This window comes from Lates calcarifer, linkage group LG11 (assembly GCF_001640805.2).
Source record: "Lates calcarifer isolate ASB-BC8 linkage group LG11, TLL_Latcal_v3, whole genome shotgun sequence".
Lineage (NCBI taxonomy): Eukaryota > Metazoa > Chordata > Actinopteri > Centropomidae > Lates > Lates calcarifer.
This window is the reverse complement of record NC_066843.1, coordinates 2,358,342-2,381,079: the sequence shown is the minus strand read 5'-3', so window position 1 is coordinate 2,381,079 and position 22,738 is coordinate 2,358,342. Positions and strand designations below refer to the sequence as shown.

Sequence of the window (22,738 nt, the reverse complement as noted above, 5' to 3'; positions counted from 1 at the left end):
AATTACCACTGGTGGCTGTAGAGGGCGCCGCTGCTCAGTGAAGTTACATTATGTTGCTTTAAATTCTGGGTATGTATCCTTCATTATCCAACACTTTCTGACGTGTAAAACACACTTCTGAGTTCTGATTGGTCCCAGACTCATTCTGCAGCAGAACAATGAGCCCAAACATTCAGAGTCTTCAGAGACTAGAAGAACAAGGAGTCCTGCAACAGATGGTCTGACCCCTCAGAGTCCTGAACTCAGTCCTCTGAACCACCTACCTGCCACACACCTGAGAAACTGGTGCAGGTGAGCTGAGGAGACAATACTATAGGCAGAGGGGAGTCACAGCAGAAACAGCTGCAATTTAGCACTAGTCACATTAGTGAAAATAACAGAGTCAGATGTCTGTCCTCAGAGGACAGCTCTCCGGGTGTCTTCTACTCTTTGCTGCGCACGGTAATGACGCACGAGAGAGAGAGGGGGGTGAGAGAGAGAGAGACGCTGCCCTCTCAGCATCGTTTCCTCAGTGCGCGTGCTGCTCTCTGACAGTTCGCTGTCTTCTCTCTCTGAGGTTGGAAGGTGTCAGATGTGACACCGAAGTCGATGGAAGAGGAGGATCTTTCTAATTTACACTTCTCCGTCTTTCCTCGGAGAGTCCGGACCACCTGTCACTCCTCTCCGCTCTGAAGAGGCAGAGAGACGCGCGTAATTCCTCTGTGCGTCTTCGCCGCGCCATGCCTCTCCTCCTCCTCCTCCTCCTCCTCCTCTGACCGCCTCCGTCTCTCTCTTTCTTGGATGAACTTTCTCGCCGCCTGCGGGGACGCGGCCGCTCGCACCGAGATCATGAAGACGACGCGGAAATGCCGCGCGCTGCTGTCGGTGGGTCTGAACCTGGTGGCCCTGTTCTTCTCCACCACCGCCTTCATCACCACGTACTGGTGCGAGGGCACTCAGCGCGTTCCCAAGCCCAACTGCAGCAAGCAGCGGCGCCACAACTGCATCGACTACGGCGTGAACGAGACGGACCAGAGCAAGGTGCACTACAGCTGGGAGACCGGGGACGACCGCTTCCTCTTCCGCCGCTTCCACACCGGCATCTGGTACTCCTGCGAGGAGAACATCCACGAGGCAGGTGGGCACATCCTGGAGTCAGGAGCTTGAATATCGAGCCAGGGTTCGGGCTTGCACTTTGAATAATTCAACATCTTGTGAGTCAGTCGTTGTTGTCACTGAAGTTCAGGTGTGTTTATATGGTTTTAGATCAGAGATGGGTCCATGCTAAGCGGTTTTACGCACGGAGAAAACCTCCTGACCTCTGTGCGTAAAGCTGACAGCCATTACAGTTTGTGTTTCTTTTTGTCTGGATGAGTGGTGTCAGGTGAACATGTTCCGCAGGTTTATAAAGGTTCTCCCGGTGCGTTAAGGTGCGCTGAACACTGTGTGGACTGTGCTGTACTGAGACTTCAGAGATAAACGGCAGGGCCTCTCTCAGGGATGGAACCTGCTTCTCATTAAAGCTGCAAAGACGAACCGACGTGTTGATTTGACTGTTTTAGTTATTTGTCAAAGAATCTTTGGCTGCAGCTTCTCTGTGCTCCACATGATGAGAAACTGGATGCTGTTTTGGTTTTGGACCGTTTGTCAGATTTTAAGATGTTGCCTTTAACTAAAGGACTTTAGTTAAATAGAATTTTCTAATTGAATAATCTGAAAATAACAGTCAGATTAACCAGTAACAAAGAATATGTTCTATGCAGCCCTACTAAAGAATATTCTGATTTTTCTTTTTGTTAATGAACCAATGTTACCTCACAAATATTTAAGTTCATCTGAAAAACAGACTCAGTCATTTCTACAGTGCGTTTTGTTGGGCTGACTATTATCAGTGTTAATCCATATTAACAGCCTGAATCAGCTGTTTCTGTTCAGAGAGGGAGGAGGAGGAAAGAGAGGAATGGTGAACGAGGAAGAATAGTGTGTGTGTGTGTGTGTGTGTGTGTGTTTTGGCAGCGCGTGACAGTAAATAAACAGCTTAGTGAGACAGACAGAGATAAAGAGTATGAGAGACTGTGTGTGTGTGTGTGTGTGAGAGAGACAGATAAATGAAGTGTGTGTTCTGATCAGTTTGGGGTCTTGAAGAGAAATCCTGATGTTACAAGCTGTTAGAAACTGGATCTGTTTAATCCGTCTCAAACATTTCCCACCTCACAGAGAAGCAGCTGCTCATGATGTCTGTGTGGTGGTCGCTGTATAAACTGCAGGATCACATCACACAGACCCGACCAAAAAGACTGTTGTCAAATGACTCAGATCAGAATTAGCTCCACTTTTAGTCCTGTCAGTGAATTAGTGTCTGCAGTGATGTGGAATATTCACTGCACTGATATTCCTGCAAAGAGCCTGGTAAAAAGATTTTCTTGGATCTGGATTCTGGTAAAAAGATTTTCTTGGATCTAGTTTTGTGGATCCTTGACTGAAACCTGCAGAGTGGTCAGTGGTTTCACCGGGGTGGTCCAGGTCACATTTCTCTCTCCCCTAATTTCCTGTCTGTATTTACTAACTACTGTAAAACAACTGAAAACTAACATGGAGGAGGGCAGGGTTTATGACCTGTAGTACCGATACTGAGCGACACTGCAGCCACCAGTAGGGGGCGATCAAGATGTCTTGGCTTTCCTTTTGGGTGGGGGGAGCTGTTAGGTCATCCATGTTTTTATACGGTCATTGGTTCAGTTTGAAAGGACAACAGCCAGCGGGTTTAAAACAAGACGTCTGAGTATAAACGTCTGTCAGATCAGTTTGTGTCCAGTCACAGTCCGCTGTTCTTCAGTGTTTATTACAGTTTGAGTCTGGCTCTGCAGGATAAAGAGGACTTTGACTTCACATACATCACCGGGCAGAGAGCTGTGTTAATTAACATTTTACAGAGCGAGTCCCTCCCTCTCTCTGTCACTCCTCTTCTGCTCTGACTCTGCTCTCCTGTTCCCTGTGAGGAGGAGAGCAGCAGAACATCCTGAGGAGATGACACCAGCCATCGCTGATTAACATTCATTAACTTCCAAACACTGAGAATAAGACTGTGGTGAATTTCAATCAGCTTTCAGCCTCAGTAACTCATAAACATCACAACTCAGAATATGAAATAACAGCAGTCTGTATCTGTTTATTTCATTTTAAAATGCACCGTCTCACCTGTGGCACCTCCGGCCTTGGAGGAGCCACTTCAGGTGCTCTGTGCTGGACTCGACAGACCATCAGAACCGGGGCCACAACAGGTCCTGCTACAGGCTTTATTCAGTTACCTGTCAAAGGTAAAAAGGAACATTAGCTTCAGGTTTGTGTCTGGTCACAGGTTAACTCTCATAAAATTACAATTAGTTTGATATTTCAGCTCTTCAGACATTATACACACAGTAATACAGATTCACCTCCTGCCTTTCATGGTTTTTATCATCATGTTCACACAAATGACACTTTAAAAGACTGTGGCTTTGTGACTCGAGCATCTCTGCTGCTTTCAAACTAAATGTTGCCAGTGAACAAAGTCTGGGCATCAATACGTTTACTAAAACATATTGAGTTTGATGTAATTCTCCACATCTTTTGATTGAACCAAAATGAATCAGTGTAAATGGACAGTGATCTGTTCCCACATCAGTTTGAAATTGTGGATTCTCACGTCCAGCTCTTGTTTGAAGTCTACAGAGTTTGGGGATTGATGCAGTCTAGTTTTCAAAGTTCACAACCAGAGCTGAGACCCAGAAGCTCTCAGTCTGAAGTGGACTTGGCAGCTTTGTTTGTGACCTGCGATCCATCAGTTGTGTCTGGTTCAGTTCTGGTCTGTTGCCAGAACCTGCAGCAAAAACACTCCTCTGCTACAGCCCCCCCACTGAGACAGCTACAAGGTTTTTATGAGACAGAAAACAACAGATGAATGACATTTTACCAAACAGGATGAAACAAAAGGCTGGGAGTTGCTTTTACAGCGTTTTTCCTTCCTGTTTCGCTGTAAAATGCCTGACTGTCGTCTTCCCCCACACCTGTCTACTCTCACACCTGTCAGCTCACACAGGTGTACGCTGTTGATGGTTAAGTTTCTCTTCAGGAAACTGTGTGAGCTCCAGTGAGAAGGAAAGTCTCTAGTTCGATTCTCACTGTTGTCAACTTCCCTGCTGGTTAGTAAAACTGCTGCCATCTTTGCTTTCTCACTGGTGACAAAGCAGTTTGCAAAATCTCATCGAGTTTTACTTGTTGCATGTTGAACAAAACCATCCACATCAGATCGGTGGCTTTAGCGCTCCAGGTATTTCTGCAGTGAAATATTTAGCACAAATGAATTCTTCCTGCTGATGCCTGATAAGAGGAAGCTTTTCTGCTTCTCTGAAAAAACATTAGACAGCAATTATTTATTAGTCAGTTTTAGAGGAGGGGGTCCACAGATATGACAGGGAATGTCTTCAAATATGGAGCAAACGTTCACTTGGACTCAAGGATGGACTGATTAGAATTTGGTGGTCAAAGGTCAAAGGTTAAGGTCACTGCGGCTTCATAATGTTCTGCAGAAACACTTTTCCATCCATTATTCAGCACCATAACTCAGCAACAGAAGCAGAGGCTGTGACCATATTTCCTGCAACTTGACTGGCTGGTGGAGGCGTACAGCCGTGAGGTGGTGATTCCAACTTAGAGCTGACAGCTGACATGTATTTAAAGTATTTCATTAGCTGGAAAGAAGAGCTGCAGCTCCTTGCTCCATGTCTCTGCAGTGGTTGAAACACCTCGTCAGTTCCCTGTCTGCTACTAGAAAGTTGTGGGAAATGTGAGGAAAGCTACAGATGAAAGATAATTGAAGAAATGAAAGATAAATGAAAAGATAAAGATAACTGATGATTAAAGATGTTATCTTTAATCATCAGTTTCAGAGCAGGACAGTAACTTTGCTGAGTTTCAGTGTTGGTAAAGAGCTTCTTTCAGTCTGTGTGTCCTCTCTCCTCAGTGTCCCAGAGTTATTGAAGTCTGCTCAGGCTGATCAGTGTTGTACAACTTTACTGCTTCTATTCATCAGTCTCACTGTGCTGCTCCTCACTGTCCCTGTTCTCCTGCTCTACAAGCTGTGAAAATGGTTTGAAATTTGTCTCTCTGAGAGTTTTAAAATATGATTTAATAACCGGAGTCAGAGCAGGATTCAGGAGCTGGATTCTCTCAGCCCAGGTCCTGACTCCATGAACCTGTTTATGGATTTATCTGATAGAGGTTTTATATCTGCAGATGTTTTTGTTTTCATCCATCCTGCTGCATCAGGAGAGACGTAAAAGGTTATAAAAGGCAATTAAAGGTTAAGTGAAAACACAGTCCTGCTGTAATGATCACTTCAGTGAGGCTTACTCTCTTCATTACATCACTACAATCTGGCACGACTGGCCGAGAGACTCGTAAGCAGCTCAGCTCGATACTGTTTTAACAGCAGTAATGAGAACAGTTGCTCCAGCAAGAAGCTTTAGTTTGCACAAAGTCTGACATCAAACTGAGCTTTTTGTAAACTCTTCACAGTAACTCTACACACCTGTCTTTGGAAAATACATTTGAATTTACTCCAGAGTGTCTGCAGTAGCTCATTTCCACTTCAATTAAATAAATAACACTGGATAATAAGAAGACTCCAGTCGACGCAGGCAGAGCAGTCATAATTCTGGACCCTGATTGGTACAAAGCAGCAACATGAGGTAAACCTGTTCGCTGGAGGCTTTGCAATGAACACACACATTTCATTCTTTATTAAGGGAACAGCAGGTCTGGCTGCTTGATGTGGTAATAACAGATAGAATCTGAATTCAGAGGTGTCTGTCTGTTCATAAGAAAACGAACAGCCCTGAACAGACTGGACAGCAGCTTTAAACAGAACCTGAAGTTATGAGCCGCACTATTTCTTCACTCAGCCTGGAAATATTAGAGCTCAAATCTGCCACATAAAATCACAATCTGAGGCTTTTACACATACGTGTTTGTAAAGACTAAACCAGCAAGATCTACTGCATTAATCAGTAATTGTTGGAGGCCCTGAAGGCAAAATACCCGCAGACTGAAACCCTTTCCTCTTATTCAGGTTAGCTCTGTGTCGGTGTGTACCTGACAGGTACAGCTGAACACTGCAGACAGACACGCAACTGTAGAAGTAATGGTACATTAGCCGTTGTTTCACAAAACCATTCGTACTCATTACGGCTGCAATTAGCCCCAAATGAGACGGGATCACTGATTAAACAGACTGCAGAGCCGCTGGCTGCAGGGAGAAGGAATAATGACTAAGAGGTGTGAAAGTGAGAGTTGGGAATGTGAAAGTAAAATACGAGACATTTGAAACCACCTGAAGCTCCTTTGAAATGAATCTATTCCATTTCAGCCCGACAGGCTGTGAGTATGATAACAGGGATTTTTTGGTTAATTGACATTTTTGAGGAGTGGCGTCTCCTGTGTGCAGTAGGAAGGTGTAGGAATACTGATTGTGCTGTTAGTTAGTCCTGTCGTCGGGTCACAGACAACCCCGCTCACTCTTTAATTACATTTTAGATTCATGTCCTAATCAGACGCTGCCTGTGCTGCTCACCTTTTAGCAGTGGCACATTTTCACTGCAGCTCACCAAGTCATGAACACATTCATCTGCTTCTCCCACTCGCTCTCCTGACTTCCCTGGAGTTTTAACCTTGGAAAAGATGAATTATAACTATCTCAGATGAGTTTCTCTGCAGTATTTGCCAAATAGCATGCAGCATTTATAACGGTGAAGCCACAGCACGACATTTATCTGCAGTTATTATCATTTTATTCTAATTTTAGTTCAGGAAAAGTTTTGGGGAAACTGGCAAACTAGTGGAGGAGGATTCAGACATCAGGGGACATTTCAGACGTATTCTGGATATTGAAACTTCACATGCTGTGTTCAGGTTACATGGGAGTTACCATTCTCCATGTCCAAGCTACACAGGAATCCCTCCCATCTCCACCCTCCATCCCATGTGATATGAACATCATGGTCGCACCAACAGATCTCAGTTAAACTGTAAGGGCCTCTGAAACTTAGATGTATCCTGTATCTTCATCTGTTGTTTGGAGGAGGTGGTGTGTGTTGTGTGTGTGTGTGTGGGGGGGGGGGGTATGCTCAGGCTGGTTATGGATGGGCCTGCCTGCAGCCTGTGACACTGCAGAGGCTGAGTTATAGCTCGTGTTGTGGCCGCTGATCTGTGACCTGCAGGGTCCCACCGAGCTCTGATCATCAACTCCCTGCAGCCTGAGAGTGCCAGAAATAACTGTAACACAGCCAACAAGACACTGCACTATGCAAAGCACGCCTCACACGAACACACACTGACACCACACGGGAAAAACACCAGAAACTCACTGTGAATACAACTGTTGTATTTACAGGTGTGAATGTGGATGAGTTATAAACTTAAAGGAGCAGTTCAACAGAAGATCAGCATCAGAGTGACATTGTGGAGTCTTTGTTTGCTGGCCTAACACATTGTTAGCTTTTTCTATTTTTATCAGCCTGACACACTGACACTAACGCTCTTTTTATCCTCCTCCCTCCGCCCTGTGCATTCATTTTCATCCTTTTCTCCTTCTCACTAATCACCTCATCCTCTGCCACCTCTGCGCCGTAATACCTTCCCTTTCTCCTCCTTCCTCACCCCCCCCACCTCTGCTTCATTCCCAGCTCATTTCACCTTGAATTCTTCACCTCTCTCCACTTCTTTTCCTCTTTACATCCCTCCCTCACCCCCCTCCCTCTCTCTCCTCTCTCTCAGGTGAGAAGTGCCGGAGCTTCATTGATCTGGCCCCGGCGTCGGAGAGAGGTGAGTAATGATGGTCATTAGGCATCACCGCCACTCCCTGCCGCTCCCCACCTGTTCATCAGGCTCAGGGAAAGCCACTGAAAAACTAAGAAATACATATAAACACCTCCTTTCTGGACTTAATATCAGTTCTCAGAAGCTTATTTTCATCTGTGTTTCACATTCAACCCTTTATTTTACCCACAGAGAAGAAAATGTGGTTTCTGATGTCATTGTTTGATTCTAGTTTTGGTAAAAATGAGTTCATGTAAAACTTTCCTCTTATATAAAGCCTTAGAATCTACTGGCTTACCTCTGTGTCTTTATGAGGGAGATTGGTTTGTGTCCTGCAGTAGCTTTCATTACATGCACATGCAATTCAACTCTTGGAGTGATCCTGAAGTTAATAACTGTTGTGTTTTTTCTGTGAAAACTGAAAGTCAGCTCTGTCTGAGAAAATGGTCACATGTCGCCATCATCGCTGTCAAAATGGCGACCACCTAGAGGTCGTAGTCTGAACAGGGTCCATTTTCTCAGACAGAGCTGACTGAATGTTTCATTACCTGAAACATAAAAACCACAAAAGTTATTCACTCCAAACTTTCTGTAGAATCACTCAAAGAGTTGAACTGCACATGCAGGTAACGAGAGCTGTTGAACAAAAACATGTAGGCTTTGTCGAGGTTGTGTAAAGACTGAATCCAGTACAGACCAAGGGTGGGATGGTCGATTTAAAGGGTGACATTTTTAATGGTTATGTTTAGCTTGGTTTTTTGTGGCCTGGTGTAATACAGGAAAAGTTCACACTGACTTAAAACTACCTGTTTATTCACATTTAACTTCCTCTAAGAGTTTTTGTTTCCTCGACCACAAACAGATGTGGTGCAGTATAAGAAGGTAGCGCCTCATTCCTTCAAAACAGCGTTACTCCAGATCATGTTTGTCACCACAACATAATTGGGAAAATGATTTAGTGATATATAAAGATAATTTCTAGTAGATGCCTGCCACCACAGAGAGGGACGAGGCTCACAGAGCACACTATCAGACACATTCACATTCACAGTGCTGCAGCTGATCACAGAGAAAGTGACAGAAACAGCTGTGTGAGGAATGAAAAAGAGCTTGAGAGAGAAATTCAAACTTTCCTACATCCACACAGCTGGACGATCACATTTTAAGATGCAACCACTGATCTAATCATCAGTGAGGTGGTTTCAGGTGGTCAGAGAAATCTGTAATCTAAAGCATCCTGTGAACTTCATAGTGATATTGACGGAGGAGGGAGCAGCAGAAAAGTGACATGTAGTAACTGATATGAAACAAGTTCAGTCTTTTATGGAAGTTATAGAAACCTGTAACAAAATGAGGATGATGTCTGATCCAATTTTAAGGAGATTTTAAGCTAATTTACAAAAAAATCACTGTATATTTCCATTAGCAACATCCTTATGTTATCAGAGGAACGCAGTCTTCTTTACCTGGTGGTATTTCATTGCTGCTTTGAACTGTCACTGATAATCACCAAGCTTCTGATGATATTTCACTTTTTTTTTTTTTTAGTAAAATCCCACGAGCAAAACAAACTCCATGTTTCTATAAATCAGAGAGCTGGAATATCCCAGGCACCTCATCAAGATCCTCCCTAACAGCAGATAAGAGCATCTTATTTCTAACAGCACATGGTGTTTATGACCTGCAGCTCATAAAAGGAATATCTGAGCGTCCAGAAGAAAGGGAATATTTTGGTTGTACGTGGGCGTAGCCTCTAATTCGCTGCTTCATGCAGAGCAGGTAGTTAATAATGAAAGTTTGTCTGTTAATGCCATCTGGAAGAAGAGCAGGAGTGTTGCAGGAGCACTGGTGGATGATAAGATGTATTGAGTGGAGCGACCTTGTTTCTCACACAAGGATACAATATGTTAATCTGCCTTCCTTTGAGCCTGACACGCTCACTGCTGTGTTTTATAACACACAGCTGCTCCCCGGTCAGATCCAAGTCTGTCCTTAATGAAAACTCAAACAAAAAACCTCTAATTTGTTTACAAGAAAACACTCAGAGAACCGGGGTCATAGTCAGGATTAAAAACATACTGTGGTCATGCAACCCTGTCTCGTTCACATACCTCTAAACTGTTTTCCCAATTTACCAAATGTGGTGGCAACGTAATCGCTGGCGTAATCTTTGGAAACTGGATTACATCATTTTACAGTCCTGTCTGCGGTGAAGGTTAGAGGAAGATGGTGGTTTGCTTGAATAAACAGGTTGTGGTTGTGCTAGGAGTTTTGACAACATTATCATATATATTTGGAATTTCATGTCCAATATTCACTTAACTCTGGTTTGGTCTCCACCAGTCATTTATCTCCCATCTTCGATGCCATCCTTCCCTGTCGTCCCTCTAAAATGAGCTTTGGCTAATGTATATGACACTAAAGAAGCTTATATAACCACTGAATAACTTCTAACCTTGGCCATTTAGAGTTAACTTTAGAGCTAACATGATTAGCTAATTAGCCACCAGACAGACAATTAATCTATGACGGAGTTAAGAACTGATTAATGGTTTTGTTTTTCATTTATCAAGTAAAAAACATCAGGTGATCACAGCCTCAGTGTGAAGATTCGCTGCTTCCCTCTGTGTTATTCTTATTTGGACTGTATCAGTGAAATTTAAGCAATTTTATTTTCACCTGGGAAAGTTTTTACAGACACTTTTCTTTTGTTTGATATTAAAAAAAACCTTTAATAGATTTTAAATGAAATTAATTATATCATAAGAAGTATTGACATAAATCATCAGCTGCAGCCTTAATAATTCACTGGAAATCACCTCAGTGTATTAAAATGACTCTTCTGATCCAACTTTTTGTCCTAAATCCAGAATTAAATCCATTAATCAATAGTCTTGTTAATGAGGTTCCCTGTGGGTCTAAATCTAATTAAATCTGGATTCTTGACATGGAAATGTTTTGAGAAAACCCTGGAAGACGGTGTCAGAAACGTGTTACACGCAGAAACTGACACACTTATGAAAACACGCTCACGCACACACAGAGTAATTAAAGATGTAATTAAATCCATTTGAGATGAGACTCGGTCTGATGAGCTGCTTCCTTCCTGTTATCAGTCCTGCTGCCTGAGTCCCTCAAAACAGGTTTTATTTGCTGTCTTCGGTTTAATGAAGTCTCCGTCTACTGATACATATTCAATAAGACAGAAACGGGGGAGAGAATTATTTTGGTCCATATTGTTGTAGTGTGAGTTTCCCTTACAGGCATTTTTATACCTCTGGAATTTGTTTCCATCGACTGGTTGGAAATTAAAGCTGCAGCTAACGAGGAACCAGAGAGTTTAAGTCAGCCTGGTGCTGCAGAGCGATGCTGCTCCTTCATTAAAGATCTGATCTGAGACCACCTGACTTGGTCTGGTCTACTGTTACATCAGCCCCACATGTGACCCTAACAACCCTGCACAAAGTTTCATGTAGTAGTTGTTGAGATATTTCAGTGCTGCTAACGTGGCTAAAAAGAAAACTACAGGTGGAAACTCTGCTCAGTTTACTCAGTGTGTTTGTTGTTCTGAGGGTCTCAGCTGCTCAGATTCTGCAGGTCTGCAGTTTCTCCTTCAGATGGCCTGAACTGAGCGTCACATTAATTTTGCACCTTGACATCGTAAAGTGGTTACTGCTGCTTTTATCAGGCTTCTGCTCGTCCTCCCCCTCTCGCTCCTGCTTTCTCTTTCTCTTATGAATGATCTTCACTCATCTCAGGCTTTAACTTTCTACTACTTTGTCGCACGGTATCATAAAACACAGTCAGTTTTACAGAAGATTTCAGAGTCATCCCTGCTCTCTCAGACTGTCTGCTGCCTGTCTGTGTTTGAATAAAGCAAGCCCTGCTCATGTTGCATTCACGGCCTCACAATGGAGCATTTTCACAGAGATACAGAAGATAGAGGTGTGATGGAGGTCAATGAGAAATTCACAGAAATTCACAATCGGCACATTTGTTGATTTTACTAATGAAGGTTGACGTGCAAGAAGTTTCCCTGAGCTTCAAACAGTCAACTGAAGATAGATTTTAGAGAGACGAGAGCTGCGACTACAGATTGTTGCCCACATTTAAGTACCAGTAGGAGACAGGAAGTATTTTATCTATCTAATTCATACGACTAAATTACACTGTAGATTGGAAGCAGTAATATAAGAAACAGTGTGAAAGTGATGGCAGAGGGCGAAGTATCAGCAGGAGGAGACAATGAGATGGACATAATGTTAGCTAACGACGTTACCCTGCCGGGCTGTCTGATGCTCTGATCCTGAACTCATGCAATTGTTGATGAGGCTGTTTTTTGCTTCAATAATGTGGAATAAACTTCCAGAAGATCTGAGACTTGCCTCAAGATTTACAGTTGCTTTCAATTAAAATTTGGCTGCACTAAAATTTTTCTTCTTTTTTAAAATTCTCTTATTTTGCTGTTTTGTCTTATGTGCATCACTTCAATATGGAAATAAGGTTCTTGCCTTGCCTCCAGAGAAGTGTGACACAGAATTAGCCATGAGTATTGGCTGCTCTGGGATCCTGTAGCTCCCCCAAACTCACTGATGCTCAAATTGAAAAAAACTCAGCCTGCAGGTTGTATTTCCACATCATCTACATCCCCAACGGAGCGCAGCAGATAATCCTGTTTAATTCTGTGTCGTTAGCCTCACCGATTCAAGAGGGGCTTCTGCCTTTTAGAAATTATAAATGTGAAGAGATTTAGAAGGGGAAAAAAAATTCAAGTGTTCTGGTAGTGAGAGTGGATCCTGAGGGCAGCTTCTGTTTCAAGATGACTCCTCTCTGCTTTAAAAACCCTCACACTTCCAGAGGATGAAGAAGTACAGTAGGGTTGTAAAACTTGTTCATCATCCTGCATAATGTCTCTCAGCTCTGATGGGGTTTTTCTGTATGACCAGAAGGCACCGCAGACATGGTAAAGAACCAATCGATGTGTGTCAGACTTTACATACCAAACCCACCCTCCCCTCCTCCTCCAGGCTGATCAGAAACAAATATGTCACCTTGTTTTCAGCTCTAATGTGTCACGTCCTGCCCGTAGAGGAGAGCTGTATCATCATCCTCCACAGATTCATCAAAGATTCATCAGGAGTTTCTGGGTTATAGAACACCAGACGAATGAATGACGACAGAATGAAGGGACAATCAAACGTCCCCGCCCTCAGTTTGAAGCTAATATTCACATCCTTCTCTGCACATGACAGGAGCAGCGTGGAGAGCCGACACAACACATTTGTTACAAAGGCAACACAGGCTCATCCATTTGCGAACCAATAACACAACTTCACACTTTCAGATTTTGTGCAGAGCGTACAGCAAATCTTTCCATGTTGTTTGATTTATAATTGTAAGGTTTAGGCTCAAAAGCCAACTTGTTAGGGGTTAGGGGGAAATCATGGTTTGGGTTAAAACGGTAAAATAAAATAAAAATAAAGAAAAAAAAATCACTAAAATGCCTGATGAGTGAAAATGTCCGAGCATCCACCCGATGGTCGCCTCCTCCTAAAAGGCTGAATTGAAAAGAAAATCACACGTCACCTGAAATCCATCACACTGACCTGGGTGTGTGCACTGCATGCAATTTGAAAGTGTAAATTTGTGTTACCTGTACACAGATAGTATAGAGCGAGTATAGAAACGATACAGATACCAACAGATCTTTTGGTTTTTAAATGTTGTTTTCATTTCTGTTTCAAATTGTTCTTATTTTCTGTGATGATTTTCCCACAGTGTAAATAAACCACAGTGTTCAGTGTTGTGTCGTAGTTTAAAATGAGCATGTTCTCAAATGAAAATCTTAAGTTAACAGTTTGTCTGGAGCAGGTGTTGTCATTCAGATGACAAACAAAGTCTGGGATTGGTGCCAGAGGAGAAAACACATCAAACTGAATACAGCAATGACTTGTGGGATCATTCTCTCGCACTCTAAAACTGAAATTCACAAAAAAAAACAAAAAAAAACACAGTTGGTTTTGAAAGAGCTCCTGGACTCTGGAGGTCAGGACTTCCACCCATCAAACATCTGAAGCTTTTCTAGTTAGCCCTCCTGGAGAAAAACCACCAGGACCTGCTGAAGAACCACCAGGTGAAATCTGTCTGACCTGGGCAGGTTCAGACTGAGACCAGATTCACATGGCTCAGCTAGTTTGGCAACTGTTTGTGAGGAAACTGGCTGACAATGTCATGCCAGGGCCAAGAGACACTTTTCTTTGTGTAACTGAGCTGTGTGTGTTGTGTGTGCAGGTGTGTTGTGGTTGTCAGTGGTGTCGGAGGTGCTCTACATCCTGCTGCTGGTGGTCGGCTTCAGTCTGATGTGTTTGGAGCTTTTCCACTCCAGCAACGTCATCGACGGACTCAAACTCAACGCCTTCGCTGCCGTCTTCACTGTGCTGTCCGGTAAGATTTCTCATCTCAGTGGTTAATAATAAGAAGAAGAAGCAGCAGGATTGAGAAACCATACTTCTCTGCTGCACCTTCCACGTTCAGAAATGCTCTGAGAATTACGCGGGGAGTGGACAGAGACTGATGCAGATTTGTGAGAGGTCGTCCAGGGTCAGAGGTTATCCCTTGGAAGCCTTCGCTGTGTTGGGTGCCAGGGATTTTTCTCCCAACTCATGTTAAACCGGTTATGCAAGAAGCTGGCTTTGCGTCCACCACGCTGCACACTGCTCGCCTCCTCCTTAGGCCGCTCCAAAGATGTTTTAAACACATCAGCGGTTCTTTTTAGCACACTGTCCGGTCCGCCCGCCGCTCATACGCTCCTATGGCTGATCTGAGTCTAAAATAATCTCTTGGTTGAGCAACATCAGTATTAATTTATCAGGCTTTCTAAAAGTGGACGAAGAAGATGTTGCGTTCTCGTGTGCAGAGATATTTTGTTAAGGTAAAGGTCATGTGGACTTTGTTTTTTTAAATCGAGGGGGAAACCATCTGTGTAATATCCACATTGTATGAGTGGAGCATCGCACTAGAAGGAGTTGTTTACCTGAGAGAAGAGCTGGAGGTGTGCTGTTTCTGACAAACTGCAGTAATGGCTGGTCCACAGCAGCTATTTCTGCTTGTGAAAAACACAGGAAATGACTCGTCTCCTTCTGATTGCCATTAGTGATCTGCAGTCAGAGCTACACTAAATTAATCACTATTTAATCCAGCTCTCACTCAGCTGCAGGAGAGTGAACAGTAAACAGAGAGGCTGATATCAGTGATACCAAATTAAAAACAAAAACCAACAACAACCTCTCATCGGAGCAGAAACTGGTTTCTATATGTTGGTTTGGACATTAACACAGCGTGACAGGTAAAGGTACAGCTGACCACATGTAATACATCCAAATACACACAGACGATCTGTGTCGTCAGAGTCAAGGTCGAGGAGAAATGGTGCTCTCTTTATGGTGAACTGTAAATCTGCAGCGGCCGAGTTTTATTTACTGTGGCGCGATGCTGCACACACACACACACACACACACACACACACACACAGCGAGACTGATTACAAACACAGACACGTGGCTCTGACCCATCACACTTCCACGTGACACACACACACAAACAGCGCTGTCTGCTGTTGATGCTGTTGTGATGTATAACCTCTGCATTAATGTCACATTGACTCATTTACATCGTGACTTTTTGATTTACTGTATGTTTGTGAGTGATTATATCCCCATCTCTAATTGATTGGATGTCTCCTAACTGGCACGTTAAATCAATTGATACTGTATAATGACTAATTATAATAATTACATGTGTTCTGATTTATTACAGATGATGTGTTGAGCTGTAACTCAGACACATGGTGATTTACTATTGTTTTCTTTATGGTAATTATTATTGTGCTGAGTGTTAGTGTAGTTATGGAAGAACAAGAAAACACATCAACAGTTTAACCATTCATGTAGTCATTAAACTCATCAGTAAATTCTATCACAGTCATTATATCTTGATGTTTTATAGAAGGAGAATTCTGGCACTGTTTTTGGTGCTTAAAAGAAAGGAGGAGTCATCCTCTGAGGACCATGAATATACAATTCAATTTAAGGAAATGAAGGAAAAACTTATGCTGCTGGTGGAGCTACAGAAAAGGAGATATTTGCCCCAAAATTCTAAAAAACAGGTTTATTTATAAACCAGTATCATAAGAAATCAGTGGATGAATTCCTGAACCATAGTGTTTGTATAAAGTGACACAAAGCCACCACAAAGAGACACAGAAAGAGTAAAAATACACAAAAAGGAAATGAAGAAAGACATAAAACAAGTGAAAAAAGATTCAATTTCCACAAAGAGACACATAATGGAGCTGATTGTGAAATGTAAAGTTGGCCACCAGCCTGTAGATCTCATGCTATGCTAGCTGGATACGCTGAATTTCCATCTGCACAATTTCATGTGTTGAAACAAACCATGTCTGACCGTGATTAACCTGAACATCCACACGCAGCCAGTCACTGAAAATGAGTGACTCTGCCAGCCAGCACAGTAATGACAGCACTGCATGCCCATAATCCTGATGTGAAACCCAGCTCTGGATCACATGATCTCTGGGAAATGAAGTGTTTCAGACTCATGTTGCCACAGGAGGCTGCTGAAAAAGTTCAGCTCCTCTGATGCATTGCTAACAACAATAGTTTGTTTGGGTCTTCTGGGAACTGTTTGTAATGATGCTGTGTGTGTGTGTGTGTGTGTGTTGCAGGTCTCCTGGGTATGGTGGCCCACATGATGTACACTCAGGTCTTCCAGATCACAGTCAGTCTGGGTCCTGAAGACTGGAGGCCTCACAGCTGGGACTATGGCTGGTCCTTCTGGTCAGTTCACACACACTTGCACACATATAGACTGTATCACTGTGTCTGTGCACTGACTGCTGCCTGTACAGGCGTGGGCCTGCACTGTGTGAATATGATCGTCTGTTTAGGATGGCTGTTGCTGGAGGTGTGTAGGAGTGTGTCAGTACTCAGCAGGTGGTATTCAGGTACACAGGGAGCGACGGAGCTGTTGTTTCTGAGATAATTAGCCAGACAAGACTTGTCTTCACCTTCCTGCTCTCTGCTCGAAGGCAAGATCGTGCTGCAGCTGTTGTCTGAGTTCACTCAGATCATTTGTGGATCAAGGAGAGAAAACGAATCCGAGAGGAACAGCAGCCAGACACTTTCCAACACTGACTCACATGTATTTGTTTTTTGTCTTTTATGCCTGTTTGATTATGTTTCTAATCAGCAGATGGAGTTTTCCCCACTCGTCTTGATACTGTAAATATTCAGATTTTACATTTTTCTGAGCACCTAAAGGTCTGCTTATCCACGTTGTCTTAAAGACTGAAGACTTGAATTTCATCCCTGACTACAGAAAGGTCTGATGAAGATCATGTAATATGACTGAAAGCACCAGAGCAGCTACTGAAAGGGACCCTGTGGTGAGACAGTTTGGTTGTTGTTCTGAAGGTCAGGACTGAATTCTTCACCTCAATAACATTTATACCAGAAAAAAGACACAAACGGGGATTTTGAGACCAGAAAACAAAAATAAAATGTGACTGAAAAAGTGAAAGACCTGGAACAAGAATGCCAGCTCCTGTTTAAAGGAGATTTTCTCTGTCAGTCATTGGAGTGAAGGCTCTCATTTAACACCGTGAGGGAGTCATTCAAGATCGTTAAAGTGGAATAAATTCAGCTGGAATGATTAACCTCCACCGGAGCAGAAGGCCAAAAAGCTCCTTCAGGATGAATTAAAAATTGTGAATGTGCTCCGAGGACGATGAGCAACTGATGTGCATTCGTATGTTCTGTTCAAAGCTCTCCTGAAAGTGATAACGTGACGTGGCGTCAGTGAACGTTTAAACCAAAACAGGCCACAAAAAGCTGGGATTTCCCTCCACCTTGAACAGGAAACATTTTTCAACCTGGGTCTTATCCAACTATAAACGCAAGAATCTCTTTCTGTCTGTCTGTCTGTCAATTTTCTCCACAACTGCTCATGCAATCATCTTCAAACTTGGTGGGTGTATTTCTGAGGGCCCAAGGAAGAGCAATGGAAACTATGAAGTTTTTTGGATGAGTGGTTCTCGAGAAAACGTCAAACACAGTTTTTCTACGTTACTTGACAGTTCACCATTCATCTACTTTACAGCTCACACACTCCAGGTAAAACTCAACTATGACCGCACTTTCTAGTCCCTCTATAATAAAGGGAAAAGTGATTAATTGCTGTGACTGCCATTTAACTATGGAATATCAAATTATACCAGTGTTTGGATTCTTGTTTTTAAAGTTAAAAAATGATGAATTGCATTAGTCATTTTCCTTCATGGTTTTCTTGCTCAGCATGTTTAAAGACCTTTGCTTGACATATTTTAAGTACAGTGTTTGGTTCTGCACGGGGGGGACTGTTAGCTTTCATATTCACTAACTAATACTGCATCTATTCCCTCCAGAGCCTCAAAAGTCTCTCAATTAGCAGCACATCAGTTACATGCCCACTAACATTAAGTGGAGCAGAGGCTGAAGAGCTCACCACAGATGTTTCTATGATTCCCAGAGGAAATTTCTCCATATGGCCACAAATGTACCTCTTGACGTTCTCCAAGCATCTCTATCCTGCTAGTGACAGAGCCCGAGGACGTAATGTTAATCATTCTCTCCTCCATCCATCCAACACACTAACAACTACTGGCCAGGGGTTATTATTTTTGCGTGGACATTAATCGTCCTCAGAAGTTGAACACTTTTCTAGCACCATCAGGATCAAATATCCCCTTAAGCAACACTTAGAATTTAGTGAAACGATGTCAGGCTACCATTCAGGCTAACCTTGTGTTAGAGTGTTAAAGTGCACTTACAGCAACCTGTAGAGCTCCATCAGTCTCATTTCTACTTACAAACATTGTAATGCTCATATTAGGATCAATTCTCTGAGGAACATGTTTATCTATCTAGTCTTGAACCTACCAACACACCGACCTTTTATCCATACAGTCACGGTTTCTTCTTTTCATTCCCTCTCATCATTTCTGTCTAACTAGCATGGCCTGGGGCTCCTTCACCTGCTGCATGGCCGCCTCCGTCACTACCCTCAACTCCTACACCAAGACAGTGATCGAGTTCAGACACAAGAGGAAGCTGTTCGAGCAGGGCCTGCGCGAGGAGCAGAACTACCTGGACCAGGAGGCTTTCCACTACTTCCGGGACCGCTCCCTCCAGTCCATCTCCAGCACTGTGGAGGTCTACCCTGGCCACAGCGGAGCCAGAGCTGGGCTTGTTGTTGGCGGCCCCGGTCCAGGTCCTGGCCCAGGTCCAGGTCCAGGTCCCGGTCCTGGTCCAGGACGGGGCAAAATGAGAGCTGCATCAGCCTCCATAGACCTGGGGGAGAACACGGACTCCCTGGGGGAGGAGCAGTGCTGAATCACCCACAGGAATGGGAGGGTGACGTGGGATGAGATGAACGGGGGACTGCTCCTTTAGGTCTGGACCCAGCCACTGGTTTTCCCGCCAAAATTGAAAGCACAGCAGCCCTTATTTTATGTTTGAGGCAGATGGTTAACAAGACTGAGATCATTCCTGTGAGATCTGTGACTTTGTGGATGGAAATCAGGTGTTCTCCAGCATATTCTCACAGTGCTATGTGTAGTATTTTAACAATGAATAATCTCATTTTTGAGACCGATATCAGGGTGGAGGACTGTGGTCTGCCGCAGGACAGGAAGTTACAGCGTTTAGTCAGATAAACAGAAAATACTACACACTGCATTTTTAACAGGTCATGTCCAGGCCGTGTCCTATTTATGACGCTGAATGTGAAAACTAGTGTTAAAAGAGTTCTGTTAAAACTACATGTCTGTTCATTCTTCAGCTGTGTTGATCCTGTTGGTGAAACTGGAATATACTGATGAGATGTTTGAATCGCATCTGGCTTCTTCTGTCCTCAGCAACTTTGTGATGGTTTTGATTTTACTTCCAGCTTCAGAACATGGTTTGGTACAAGTGCAAAAGCCTCTGCACCTTCAGAGAGAAGAAAACAGCTGCATGTTTTTTTTTCTTACTATAAAGTTTCAGAAAATTAAAGAAATGACAAGGTGTAGGTGGAGAGCAGCTTAAATAGCATGTTAATAATCAGTCTTTTCACATGCAGCTGTGTGACAGTCATCAAAGGGCTTCAGGCAAATATTGACACCATCCAACCACAACATAAATCATTAGAGAATAAAGCAAAGTATGAGGGCTTTCACTCTTGTACCAAACTTGACTCTTATCCATCACAGATATTTCATGAGAGTGTCACCCTCTGTTTGTTGTCAGCGCTCTAAGTTATAATTTTTTAACTGACAGGCCACAAGCGTCTGGAAACACATGAAAGACAGCCTCATCAACCAGAGGGCAAAGGGTCATTGCTCTCTGAAAGTTAATGTGCTCCACAGTCAGCGTCCTTGGAGAGTCGCTGAACCTCCGGCTGTGGCAGGGGAGCCATTCACCTTTGACCTCTGTGGAAATTAACTGCATTAATGTACCATATGTGAGACTCGTGGGAATGAACCAAGGAGATAAATCCTAATCCTATCTGAAAGCTCCAGATTTTAAAAATGTGAAATGTAGTTAGCAGCTGACTATGAGGGGCCATCCATCCATTTTGAATTTTGAAAAGGTAATATTTCCTAGTACAGAAGGTAGTGAGTCACTGACTTAAAGTAAATGGATTTTATGCACTTATTGATTTGGTGATATCCAGCACAAATCACAACACTATTGAATCTGTGTCGCCTGCCACTGCCCACGTCTCCAGTTTGTTCCCCGATTCAAACACTGTAGGTTCAGTGTTGTGCTCAGTGACGACTGTTTCTGCTGGTTGGAGAAACAAACAAAACAAAGTAATCTCCATGGCAACAACAAATCAGCTATAAACGTGACTAAGATGAAAGAATGGAGTTCATTATTATGCTAAAAACTGGGCAATCTTTGGCTAAAATGCTCATTTTGGTGCTGAAAGTTAAAAAACGTGTCTTTTGACCATAAACAACTAAATTCCTAATAGTTATAACTGCATTTATTCTTTTGCTTGTTTGCCAGTTGGTGGCAGGGCAAACAAACTGTCAAACACAACACTGAAGTTGAGATGATGAGAATGAGAGCAGTGGGAATAAGCTACAACAGGGACTTAAGGGGCTGTAAAACCAAAACCAGAGGCTGAAAGAAGCTAAAAAAGCTCAGAGTCAGTACGAGTGAGCTCTTTCACAGTACATGCAGTCATCGGATTCATAGTTAATGGAAAAATATTGATTAGAGCAGCTTTAAATTAAAATCTAATGAGACTGTTCATCAAAACGAACAGTGTGGTGTGTATTCATCAAGTGGAAAAAGGTGTTTTTTAATCAAATGTTGTACTTAATTCATGTGCTGACAAAATTCAAAGAAGTTCCCTGAGATATTATCTATTATTCAACATTGAGCATTTTTGGGATCAGATATTGACATTTGCCATGAGTCAGACAGAAAACCAGCTGCTGCTGAGGGCACTGCAGTTTCTCCTGGATGCTCACAGTGTTCTACACTCGGCCTGAGGATGCTCGGTTATATAAGGCGTGGATTGTAAACCGTAGGGATTAAATTGGCTGGGAGTTGCAGTAGTAACAGGGAGGTTTTGGGGTCGGCGTAATCCAAACACAAGTTCTAAATCCTCGTGCTGCCTGGCTGTAAACTGGTGGTCTGTGCTGGGTCATGAATCCTCTGTATGCTGATGTAAACATACTGGTGACAACTGGAAAAATCTATTCTGTTTGAATGTATTTACTTACATATATTTATCTATGTATTACACATCCTGTTTCCTGTCTTTTTTTCTGGATTCAATTCAGTTACTCCAGCACCTTAAAGGATAACTCCGATATCACTGAACATGGGTTTGTTTTCCCATGTTTCTGGATGAAAACGACAGACAGGGACAAAAATCATCTGCTGCAGTGTAATCCACTAAAGTGCTTGTTTTTACACTGACAAGCCAAAACAGCCTGAGTTTCTGTGACGGTACATGGATATATCCACAAAGTTCTTCTTTCACAGAGAGTTCATAGTCAACAGAGTCTTTTACCGAGTTATCTTTTACATCTCTTTAAACAGATTTTATAGAATAACTGATTGTTCCTGTTCTGGCAATTTGTGTGCTCAAGTGCTTAATTCAAGGGAATGAATTTAATAATACGAGCGCACAAATTACTAATTTAAGCGCATGAAACCATAATTTGTCGGCATGAATTATGAAACAAATTAGCGTTTATGACCTGAACTTTTTCTGATTTGTAAACCTCTATAGAAGAAGTTATGGATTCCCTTTCCCTGCCCGTTGCTTACAGATGTGTCAGCCACACTCCCTCTGATCCATAACGTCTCCACAGACAGAGGTGATGAATGGACTCTCTGAGCCATAATGGCCGGCAGAGATGCAGAGTGGGAAAATTAGCTGAGCAGTTAAAGCTTCTGTATCACTGCGTCGCTGGAAGTTGTAAATGGACGATTTATAATGAGGGCGAGACACAGAAAGCCTCAACCCTCTCCCTGTTACAGCACACAGAGCTGCATACAGCACAAACAGAGGGTGAGGAAAACGTCAGAGAAAGTAGCAAAACGTCAGTTCATTTATATGAATACACTCATTGACACTCTCAAGACAAATAAAGAGATGAACTGTTGCACTGACATTTGGAGAAGCTCTTACAGTGTGAGATAAATACTGAATCTTTTATTCTTCATCAGAAGCTGACATTTAATCAGTATTTTGTTACCATCTCAACTTTAAACTCAAATTTGAATGTTTTTCCTTTTTTTCCAAAATATTCAAAGTACAGATGTAAAAATATAAACTGCCTAAATTT

General features: G+C 42.8%; 1 protein-coding gene and 1 long non-coding RNA gene across 2 annotated transcripts in view; one reads left to right on the top strand and one right to left on the bottom strand.

Moving 5' to 3' along the window:
* Positions 1–22,738, bottom strand: part of LOC108888602 (uncharacterized) — a 30,213-nt gene that overhangs the window by 1,287 nt on the left and 6,188 nt on the right. The window contains exon 3 of the long non-coding RNA XR_001961859.2: positions 3,178–3,287. This is a non-coding gene — a long non-coding RNA (uncharacterized LOC108888602). The remainder of the gene's footprint in view (positions 1–3,177; positions 3,288–22,738) is intronic.
* On the top strand, positions 341–21,686 carry gsg1l (gsg1-like). Its single transcript, XM_018684666.2, has 5 exons — positions 341–1,117; positions 7,792–7,839; positions 14,125–14,277; positions 16,577–16,688; positions 18,902–21,686. The coding sequence occupies exons 1-5, from the start codon at positions 781–783 to the stop codon at positions 19,278–19,280; spliced, it is 1,029 nt and encodes a 342-aa protein (XP_018540182.1). The 5' UTR covers positions 341–780; the 3' UTR covers positions 19,281–21,686.